This window comes from Juglans microcarpa x Juglans regia, chromosome 5S (assembly GCF_004785595.1).
Source record: "Juglans microcarpa x Juglans regia isolate MS1-56 chromosome 5S, Jm3101_v1.0, whole genome shotgun sequence".
NCBI classification, from domain to species: domain Eukaryota; kingdom Viridiplantae; phylum Streptophyta; class Magnoliopsida; order Fagales; family Juglandaceae; genus Juglans; species Juglans microcarpa x Juglans regia.
Genome location: NC_054603.1, coordinates 8,414,137 through 8,424,737, shown reverse-complemented (window position 1 = coordinate 8,424,737; position 10,601 = coordinate 8,414,137). Strand labels below are relative to the sequence as shown.

The 10,601-nt window shown below is 36.5% G+C and overlaps 2 protein-coding genes and 1 long non-coding RNA gene across 5 annotated transcripts; 2 read left to right on the top strand and 1 right to left on the bottom strand.

Moving 5' to 3' along the window:
• Window positions 1–491: 491 nt before the first annotated feature.
• Window positions 492–5,497, top strand: LOC121268134 (phosphatidylinositol/phosphatidylcholine transfer protein SFH2-like). Of its 2 annotated transcripts, XM_041172263.1 has the most exons (11): window positions 492–797; window positions 882–910; window positions 1,780–1,863; window positions 1,977–2,030; window positions 2,743–2,820; window positions 3,008–3,061; window positions 3,214–3,273; window positions 3,378–3,473; window positions 3,694–3,795; window positions 4,008–4,088; window positions 4,969–5,497. In XM_041172263.1, the coding sequence occupies exons 1-11, from the start codon at window positions 743–745 to the stop codon at window positions 5,281–5,283; spliced, it is 1,008 nt and encodes a 335-aa protein (XP_041028197.1). In that variant the 5' UTR covers window positions 492–742; the 3' UTR covers window positions 5,284–5,497. The 2 variants fall into 2 exon arrangements, with proteins under 2 accessions (XP_041028197.1, XP_041028198.1); XM_041172264.1 differs by lacking the exon at window positions 882–910 and having other exon boundaries at window positions 493–797.
• Window positions 5,498–6,045: 548 nt separating this feature from the next.
• On the top strand, window positions 6,046–8,286 carry LOC121266913. Of its 2 annotated transcripts, none has more exons than XR_005940939.1 (4): window positions 6,046–6,161; window positions 6,275–6,442; window positions 7,578–7,704; window positions 7,868–8,286. It is a non-coding gene; the product is annotated as an uncharacterized LOC121266913 (long non-coding RNA). The 2 variants fall into 2 exon arrangements; XR_005940938.1 differs by having other exon boundaries at window positions 6,102–6,161; window positions 6,272–6,442.
• On the bottom strand, window positions 6,103–9,767 carry LOC121266912 (WEB family protein At1g12150). Its single transcript, XM_041170763.1, has 4 exons — window positions 9,690–9,767; window positions 9,489–9,556; window positions 8,400–8,593; window positions 6,103–8,004 (listed from the first exon to the last, which is right to left on the bottom strand). The coding sequence occupies exons 3-4, from the start codon at window positions 8,574–8,576 to the stop codon at window positions 6,511–6,513; spliced, it is 1,671 nt and encodes a 556-aa protein (XP_041026697.1). The 5' UTR covers window positions 8,577–8,593; window positions 9,489–9,556; window positions 9,690–9,767; the 3' UTR covers window positions 6,103–6,510.
• Between the last annotated feature and the right edge of the window lie 834 nt (window positions 9,768–10,601).

Here is a 10,601-nt window from a genome sequence, read left to right as displayed (position 1 = left end):
AGACTTTCTTTAAAACAAAAACACATTTATCAAATACATAACTCTGGAATAAAATAGCAGGGAGATTGCAGAACAACGGGGTATTTAAATAAAATATTATTAAAATATATTTTTTTAATATTATTTTTTAAAAATTTTTAAAATTTAAATTATTTATTTTATTTTATATAAAAATTTAAAAAATTTATAATAATAAAATAAAATGAGATAAAATAAAAATAATTATAAAAACAAACGATAGTCTGAAAGACAACATGTGAATTGAACTGGACTAGTCTGGGGTGTGTTGTACAGATTTTTCGGGAGTTGTAGGAGAGGGACGGTGGTGATAACATTCGAATCCCTGACTTTTTTGTTTTTTTTTTTGTTTTTAACTTATCATAAAAATTCGGATCCCCAGAAAGAAGATCTAACGGATGTTGGAGCGTAATATTATGGTGTGAAACGCGACATTAACCAGAGCAAAAACGACGACAGAAACAAATTTCTACGTGGAAACTGGCAAATGGGGTTGACTGGGTTGTAGGCCCACCTTTCCTGACCTCTCTCTCTCTCTCTCTCTCTCTCTCTCTCTCTCTCTGATTGAGTTTATAGTATGGTGTGAGCTGACTCTTGTTGTGTTTGTCTTTCTATAAACTTACCAAGCTCTGTTAAACACAGAGTCGAAAGCATAAGGAGGGAGAGGTGCTTTGAAGGTAGGGAATTTTGTGGGTGTGCATTCGGGAAAAATAGAGAGGAATAAATGGGGATCGTTTCTCAGGAAGCGATCAAGCAGCTCCTAGGATTAATGGATCAAGGTCTGCTTTTTCTGAACTTTAATTTTTATGTTTTATTAGCTTTTTGTTCTTTGTTCTTTTCTTATTATTTTTTAATGATAGCAGTTGAGGAGCCATTGAAGAGAACATTTCAGGTTTGCAACTTTGCATTCTCACTATTCTCCTATTCTTTTTCCTTTTTTTTTTTTTTTTATGCTGCATCTGATCTGTCTTTCAACCTGAGTCACAAAGCTTCGAAGTATTCTTCTTTTTACTTTCTGTCTTTCTTCTCTGTTTCTAAAGTTAAGATTTTTGTTCCTTATTATTTGTTGTTGTGTTACGGTGACTTCTCTGTTCGCAATAGAGTTTAATCCTGTAAATCTTTATTAGCTGCCTGATTGAATACTCTGATCTGGTCGCTGGGTCTTCTGGGTGGCTACGGGTCTTTTGTGTAGTAAAACTGGCATGTGATTTGATTCAAACCAGGTCTCATCTGAGTCAAACCATGAATTACTACAACTAAAAGGTTACATTTAAACCATTAATTTGTTATTACACTTGGTGATACCATTAAGGCATAAGGTCTGCTTGGTGGACAGTTGAAGTCTTTAATTTTTTTCTTCCACTCTGGAATCTCTTCAATGGTTTGGCTACCATGGGTGTCCATGGATTTTGGTACTTTCCTTAGTCATGAAACCATCGGTTAACGATCCAGAATGTGTGGCAAGTTTGAAGGGTTAAATAAGAATAATGATTTGCAATGTCTTCTGCACACAAGGTCATTGTAACTTCTCTTCAATGGTTAGGACTGCTGATTTTCTATTGAATTTTTATATCGTTGGAAATTATCTATGAATACGAAGATGTCTTTCCATTTATTTCTTTTTTCTTTTAATGTGATTGGTGAAAGTCGGAGATAGTTTACCAATGAAAAAATTGTTGCAGTCTGCCTCACTACATGTCATGCACCTTTTCCAAATCTATTGACGTTTGAGCTTAATAATAATTGTTCCTTAATCTACAGAATATTCATCAAGGATGTTTAGCCGAAACTGTGGCTCGTTTCCTAAAAGCAAGGGAGTGGAATGTTGCCAAAGCCCATAAAATGGTTGGATATTCATCTGTGGTTGAAACATGTTGTAACGTTTTTATATTGTAAAATTTTAATTTTCATTTCCCTTTTTTACTAATGAAGTACACAATGCCTGTATGATGTTGCAGTTGGTGGATTCTTTAAACTGGAGGGTACAAAATGAGATTGACAACATCTTAGCAGTAAGTTTGTAGTCTGCTCAGGCGTCACAATTCTTTTTTAAGTTTATTATTTTTCAGATGTTAATTGTTATTAATGGATTTTTTTGAATCTTTGAATTGAGGCATCAAGCTAGAGATGGGCTGATAGGATCCCTTCTCGGCCTTTTGTTTGAGGCATGAGGTTGTAACAAAGTTTGTATTTTGTAGTTCAGTGATAGTTATATTATGCAATCTACCTTGCATATCAAGTTCTGGTAATTTTTCCCATTATCCACAAACTAAATATGTCATTCCGTATGGAATAAATATTTGTAATTATCTAGTGGGAGTATGTATATGGCCAATTCATAGTTACAGATTTATAGATGCCACGTGTAGTTGTTGTATTCTTTAAGCTAGTTGGCATTGTAGTGCCTTTACGAGCTGGTTGTATTAGAAAATTATAGTCAGTAATTTTCTGTGTTATGGGTGAAAATCATATAGAGCAGGTAGGGTGTCATATTCTTAGTCTCAGAGCAGCAATATTTCATACACTCTGTCAGAAACTCAATTGACTTGGGAACCCATTAAAGACAACCATGATTTCTTCGTAAGGGCATGCCTATTAACAATGTTTTGGTCATAGATTGTGTTGCTCTAGTGATTATGAGCAGAAATAACATCAATGTCCATAATTATAGCAGTGGTCAATTAGTTCTCGTGTTTCTGATTTGGACGCCATTCCTTTATGCAGGAACCCATCGTTCCCAGTGAGCTGTACAGAGCAGTGCGTGATTCACAGCTGGTAGGAGTGTCAGGTTTCTCAAAGGAGGTGCTCATTCTTCACAAAAATTTGCTTTGTTTGCAGCTTTGTAGACTGCACTTCCTTTGATCAGGACAGTGCTTACATATTCAATACTGTAATATGTTGCTTGATGGGGAGCACGTTATTCTAAGTAACGATCTTAATTGCATTGCTCTCTGTGGTATTGACTTGTTACTCTTGCCATCCTCTACAGGGGCTGCCTGTCTTTGCAATTGGCGTCGGGCTGAGCACATTTGATAAAGCATCTGTAAGTGTTATGATATAATTCCAACTTATCAAAAGCAACTGTTATGATACAATTCTTTATTGGGGTCTGATTGACATAAATTCTAAGATGGAACAACCTTTTATACTGCTTAATCTCAATCGAGGATTTTTGTGTCTCTTCTTCTTTTGCAGGTCCACTACTATGTGCAGTCACACATTCAAATCAATGAATATCGGGACCGTGTAATTTTGGTGAGTGTTAAAGTTTCCAATCTGTTTGAAATGATCTCTGTTGCTGAAAGTTTCCAATTTGTTGAACATTTGTTTAGGAACAATTTCTTTTGTTGTTTTTGTAGCCTTCTGCATCTAAAAAATATGGGCAGCCTATTAACACGTGTGTGAAGGTTTTGGACATGACTGGCCTGAAGCTTTCAGCACTGAGTCAGATAAAGGTATAACTTGCCTTTGTTGAAGTTTTGCTTAACATTTTAAATCTCCTTATTACTCCCATATTTGTTTCTTAACATAGATTTTAGCTTTATATTGGTACTTTCAATGTTTCTCATTTAGCAGCAAAACTAAAGCTAGTTATCAGTGTTTATTTCCTGCTAAAATTTTTATTGTACATATCCATGTAACATTCCCTCAGTTGGGCTTTGTGTGCTCATGCAGTTATTAACGATTATCTCAACAATCGATGACTTGAACTACCCAGAGAAGACAAATGCATATTACATTGTAAATGTCCCCTATGTTTTTTCAGCTTGTTGGAAGGTATGCCCGACATTATTGATCATTATGATTATGCATTCAGGTTTACTATTTCACCTGTGTTTCTCCATTATGCATTGCTTCAAATTGAGCAGCTATTTATATATCTTAAGCTCATTCAGAACTGAATGGCCACATATTGTATTTTTCCTGCAAAACAGTATACCTATGACCCTGTTGACATGTAAACAAGCTAACACATGAACTGTTAGCAGGTTGTCAAGCCTCTTTTGCAGGAGAGGACAAGGAAAAAAGTTCAGGTCTTGTCAGGGTGTGGGAGAGATGAGCTCTTAAAGGTAAGTTGGCTCCAGAATGTTCAGCAATTTATGAATTCTGCCCCATTATCCAAAATCTTCTTTATAATAGGTGATTTAGATATCTGAACGATTCTTATATATAGTTCTCCTTGTTTCCATCTATCTAAGGACAGAGCTTTTAACACTTCCACTGGTTCTATTTATTTTTTAGATTGCAGTAGTCAATGCTCTTTCCTCTTAAAAATCTGTGTTATACACTGTCAAGTGATGGCGTCTGTTTGTATTGTTTAAACTCCTCTCCATGGAAGCACCACTTAAGCCCGCGCAGTCAGTGCCTTGATGAAGCTCTATTTGAGCTGTTCTTGGTGACTGGAAAAAGTCTCTGGAGTGAAAAAAGTGGGAGAAAAACAGAGATGAATAAACTATAATCCAAGCAGAATAAACAAGAATTTGAACCCCAGAATCTTGCTCCAATACCATGTTAGAATATGCAAATGTGAGAATTGGGATGAATTATTTCTCCATTCCACTCTTCCAAATATATAGTAAAGGTGGTGACACGATACAGCTCATGAAGTGACATCTGGTGGGGACGCCTCAGTTACAAGTTCTTGAAACTTCTGGAAGGAAACTCCTATCATTCTAACAATCATAAAGTCCGTGGAATGGGATGGGATATTTTCTATCGTGAAAGACCCCAGGCAGGGATATTGCCACTTCATCCATTTCTGTCAATAGTGAAATATCTTGTATTCCTCTTTTGATGTTAAGTACTTTTTGAAAAGATGATGAAAAATGCTGTGGCTACAGATAAAGAATGCAGAATAACGATTGCATTTGATAGCTTACTGAATGATGCTTAGTCTCCTGTTCTGTCCTTTCAGATGGTTAACATTGTTGGCTTTTGTGCTTCATGTAGATAATGGACTATGATTCTCTCCCACATTTCTGTAGAAGAGAAGGCTCCGGCTCTGGATCATCTCGACATAGCTATGGAAATTGTTATTCATTGGATCATCCATTTCATCAACAGCTCTACAACTACATCAAGCAGCAATCCTTGACATGTGAACCTGTTGAACCCGTAAAACAAGGTTCTTTCCATGTGGATCTACCTGAGCCTGCCGCAGAAGGAACAGAGATTGCTAAAACAATACAATCTGAATTACACAAGTTTGGGAATAGGAACAGGATACATGACTCGCTAGATGGGCTAAAGATTGAAGATAACTGAAGTTATGCAGATGAATTTCTTGCATGATTTGCTCTGACATGAAAAAACACTCGGATTCCCTTTCGCTTCATTGTAGCTATTAGAGAAGAAATGTGGCCGTGCGGGTCCCACCATAATATTTGTACAATGTTAGTGCATGTAATAGTAGTTAGTTGCATTTTCCGTACACGAATTCAAGGGAAAGCTAATATGATGTAACTTGACAAATTGGCTGGATAATCAGTTTTAAACATCCTCCAGCCTTGCATGTAGTATTGAAGCAGAGAATTGTAACTTGGCAAATTGGCTGGAACTTGGGAGATACTGAGATCAACTCAGTTCAGTTTAATTTTAAGTTGAGTCTAATATTCAAATATCCAACTCTTAAATCATTAAACATCATTCAATTTAAGATCAGGACTCGTAATTTTTTTCAGCTCAATATTTTTTTACACGCGGGATCTATAATATTTTTTAACTTTTCATAAATATATCTAAACTCATCTTAATATTTAAATATATTTAGATTCATCTTATGTGGGTCTTATTAAATTCACTCAACTTAGCTTAGGAGCTTAGTTGTACAGATTAAAATGTTAATAGGACAGGAATCACTTTGAGCTTTTGGCTGTTGACTGTTGACTGTTGGATCTTTTGGCAGGGCTTGCTAAATGCTAAATAGCCTTTGGAGGAACATTCCCGAGGATCTTTGTTTTTTTGTTTTTGTTAATTTTTTAACTGTGAAGTTTGTGTCAAAAGGCAATTTGCTTACCAATGCATATGACCATGGAGTGATCTGGTGTTGGCCAATTATAAAAATCAGAGGTTACCAGTAAGTATGGCTGTTGAAAACTCCCATAGAATGGCAAACAAGCCTGAACCAGGGGCCAAGCTATCTGGTAAGTGAGCTGCTTTTCCATCAATATTTAAGAGCATTTACATCACTCTTGAAGATCAAATCGCAAAATGTGACCTATTTTGCTCTTTTCTTTATAGTTTTTTTTTTAAGAAGTGACATGATGACTTCCTTAAATTACAAGTGCATCCTAACAAAGTTCTGGAGTTCCAGTTGTTCTAATTTATATTCTAATGCTGCAAAGTATCACTGAGATTGAGCAAATGTGACCTTCCAAAGTACAGGTTTCCCCTAAGGACTTCCCGGTCTCCCTAGCAGTAGCAGGTACTGCTTATAAGATCCTAGAGCAGCGGCGGAAATGATGAAATGATCCTGATGCCTTCCCAGATGCTTTATTTTTGCCGGAGCTTCAAATTCCACTTTGATTCTGCATGTCGCCACTTTGTTTCTGCAAATCGCCACTTTGATTCTGCATGTTTCCACCTCTGGGGTTCACTCTCAACCATCCCTGCTTTTATTAGAGCAATCTCGGTTGCATCCTTGATTTCCTGGATTGCCTTCATATTTGCCTCCACTTTTCTATTTGCTTGACTTATACTCACATCGATTGATCCTAACTGAGCCGTGGCAGCTTCCTCTATTCTTTTAGCCATATTTCGAGATTCCTCGGCTTTTCTACTAAAGGACTCAAACTCCTCCGAAGTTAATTTGATGGCAGCACAAGTCTCCGAGTTCAAAGAAGGAAGACCATCCCGTTTCTTAGAAGAAGTCTTCATCTCGTAAAGGGCTCTAAGCTCTGCTGCTTTTGCTTCCTCAGCCTCTTTGAGGGCAAGTTCTAGCTTTCTCTCTGCTTCCTCTGATGCAATACGAGTGGCTTCAGCTTCTCGCTTAAGCTCAATAGCCTTTCTCTTCATCTTCTCTGCTTCCCGTTTAGCATTTTCAGCTTCTGCCTTATTATTCTGTACTACAGTATTCAGCTTAGCCGCAAAGGATTCCATTGCCATGTCATCCTTCAATTCCGCTCGCTTGTTCTTCACATCCTCCAGTTCCAGACTAAGGGAACTCACCAAGCTTCGAAGAGACCTTTCTTCTTCAGCTACTTCCTGCAGTGTCTTTGTGGCTTCATTGAGCTCCAAGGTTACAGCTCTCGAAGCATTCATTTCAGAAGCATGAACTGCCTTCATCTCCTTTTGCATGACTTCAATGTCAGCACTTGTTTCTGCATACTTGGCCTTCAAATATCTAGTAGATACGGGATCAGCCTCTATTTTCATGGAGAGCAGCTTTTTCTCTGCTTCTTCCTTTGTGGATTTGTACAGTTTTAGGCATGCATCTCTTTCTGCCACAATCATTGCCTCTTCTTGGCGGACTTGTAGAGTGGCAAGCTGTAGTTGTTCAATTGATAATTGCATGTCTGCAATTTCCTCTGAAAGCTCTCTAACCTTTTCTGTGTTGATAGATGCTGAATCCTGAGCTTCTGCTGCCTGTTGGAATGCAACCGATTTCACTTCCAAGGCCGCATCAAAATCCTGCCGAAGTTTGGTGAGCTCTTGCTTTGCAGCATCAAGTTCAGTGACGGTGGTCAGGTACTCCTTTCTGGCATGGTCCAGTTCTTGTTTCCAAGCTTCAAGTCCGTTGGCATTTCTTGATTTTTCTCTTTCAAGTTTCTTGGTTTGGTTCTTCACAGCTTCTGCAGCTTCGTTTAATGATTGCTTAGACTCACTTACAGTCTTGAGCTTGGTGGTTAAGTCTTGCAGGGTCTTCTTAGCCTTTTCAAGCTCTGAAAGTGCCTGAGCTTTTGCAGTCTCTGAACTCTCTAGCTGTTCCTCTATCTTGTTCAGTTCTTTCTGGGCCAATAGCAGTTGTGTCTCCTTGTCCAGAACACTCTGGGAAATGAGAAAGAAAAAGATCACATCTTTACCACCATTGTCACTCTTGCATTGCAACTTTAAAATCAACTTTTTTCTTTACATATTCCAAAGAACAAGCTATGTATTGCATACACTATATTTGCATCACAGGTAAAGACAACAAATAGTCTTGGTCATGTTCTTTCCCAGTTTATGTAATTTGGGCAATAGAATTAAGAGAAATGATATTTGCAATCGTGGAGTGCGCAAACGCCGCATAATCCCTTTAGAAAAAAGTGAGTAAATACAAAACCACATGAAAAAAGAACTAATTTTTTAATAGTGAACCCCACTCTTTTTCAAAACGATTATGCAGTGCTTGCATATTTCACGATTGTATGTAGCATTACTCTAGAATTAATAGTATGTACCCCTGAAGAAAGATTTGACTTCTTGGCAACAGGTTGCTCCCTACAGATTGCTACTTCACCAAATAGACCGACAGCAGCTTTGACAGATTCGAAAGGTGCCCTGGTGTCAATCTCTCCCACTTCTGGTCTAGCAGAACTTGGAGGCTTTTGGCCATCTTTTATTTGAATCTTGGCCATCTCTTCCTAATTTTTAGCTTAACAAATGCAAAATCAATTTAGCTAACATCATACAAGATTGAGATATCAAATTACATTACAAAGTCAATGAGTTTCCAATATAATCATGAGCTGAGAAAGATTTTGCTATCGAATTATGACACAAAATTTAAAATTATGTCAGCTGAAACTCCATCACCCATTCTTTAGGAGTGTTTGGAAGCACTCTTTAACACATTCAGATGCTTTTTTTTTTTTTTTCAATCAAAAAAAATCTATCACACATATAATTTTCGTGATAGAAGAAGCCAATGTTTACTTAGATTATTCCACAATCGATCACACATCGCGCGGGTGCACGACTAGTCGTATAAGAAGGTATATATAGTCATAATTTTGCACATACAACACTTACCACAATCTGTAAATGAATGATAAGAGTGTCGATCATTATCACAGATCACAAGTAAATAATCTTAACAAAAGAACATTATATCCTAGGATTGATTATTTCTCTCTTTCTAGAACAATAATCTTCCTTGATTGATTATTTCTCTCTTTCTTTCCTTCATTGAAACTAACTTAAGCATCGGAAGTACCACGGCCCCCTAGTCCCCCATTCTCTATCTCAAGAGGAACCAATTCCGAGCTCAACTGCATGGAGTTGCCCAGGCCGCGAAATACAACATCAACAATACCATGCGTCATGAAATTGTTCAAAACACATATGAAAGCTGATATTGGATTCATGATATTATTCCTTCATTTACCAAATAAAATATCCTAGGATGCATCGATCTTCGAATTATATGCAGTAGTAAAACATATATAAGGTGTAACATTCATCACATGATGAACCAATTTAAGGAGCAGCAACATTGTTAATATCTTCATAAACTAAAAGACATTGAAAAAAAAGGTAAATCTCTGTACCTTAATGCAGGATGGTATCACCAGGACACAATGATCTTAATCAGCCATGAACTGCAATGAGCAACAGCCTGACACATTTCAGGAAGCAATTAAAAATGCATAAACCTTCCAACAAGTTGAGATCGAATTTACAAAACAAAAAAAGATCATAATATATTAATAATTAGCTAATTATTTAGTACTATTAAGATGATTACGTACCTAGATCTCCTTGAAGCTCGTGAGATGATGATGATCAGCGTCCGACGCTGGACATCATGACAAGAACAGACCAAGAATGAGGTTGGTCGAGACCTCTTTTATTTTGTACAGTTAATTCTCCTATTTTTAGTGGAAAAGACAGAGAGGTTTGCGGTGGTTTTAAGGGTAAATACATGTCAACCATACATTTTAATTCGTCGGAAGGGATCAAAAAGGAACTGTGAATTGCATGCATGGCTCATGTGAATTGCAACCGTAAGGTTAATGTGCACTCCTAGACGAATATGCATAGATCCGTGGGCATTGGTCGCCCCAAGGGTTTTGTCAAAGAAAATATAAATAAAAAAAGAATATGAAACATGATTTTTTTATATATGTATTTTAGATTTTGATATGAATATGAATAAGATTCTTTTTTATTGTATGAGTTTTCTTGGATTTTATGCACTTTCTAAGTAAAAATATTTGAACATGCGTGGGCTAATTTGGATTATATATATAAATAATAACTTAAAAGAATCAACTGCTAAAAAAATTATTTTTTAAGTCTAATTTAAGATTATATATATATATATATATATATATATATATATAAATCCGGTCCTTAAATTATATTTTCATGATCTTAGATGCATATTAATATAGTTGTTTGTTTTGACGCTTTAGATTGAGTTTAATTCTCTTCTTTTGGAGGACGGAGGGTGGTTGTAGCTTTGGTTTTACAGAACGTTTTTCTCTTAGATGTCAGGAGAGAGTTTATGGAAGTTAAGATAATATCCGTCACAAAGAAATTTGTGTACAGGAGAATCTCAAAACAGATGAGTAGTTTGGCTTGTAGTCTAAATTTTTTTCTTCTATTGATAAGTTATAGCTGTAACTTCAGTTTCATTGAATGAAATAAAGTCTATTTCT

What these genes read in the sequence shown, in the direction of transcription:
- LOC121268134 (XM_041172263.1), top strand. Translation starts at nt 743, where the DNA reads ATGGGGATCGTTTCTCAGGAAGCGATCAAGCAGCTCCTAGGATTAATG. An exon ending in CATTGAAGAGAACATTTCAG is followed by an intron (nt 911 to 1,779) that starts GTTTGCAACTTT and finishes CTTAATCTACAG; the next exon opens with AATATTCATCAAGGATGTTT. An exon ending in TTTTTTCAGCTTGTTGGAAG is followed by an intron (nt 3,796 to 4,007) that starts GTATGCCCGACA and finishes AACTGTTAGCAG; the next exon opens with GTTGTCAAGCCTCTTTTGCA.
- LOC121266912 (XM_041170763.1), bottom strand. Translation starts at nt 8,576, where the DNA reads ATGGCCAAGATTCAAATAAAAGATGGCCAAAAGCCTCCAAGTTCTGCT. An exon ending in AGTCAAATCTTTCTTCAGGG is followed by an intron (nt 8,005 to 8,399) that starts GTACATACTATT and finishes CTCATTTCCCAG; the next exon opens with AGTGTTCTGGACAAGGAGAC.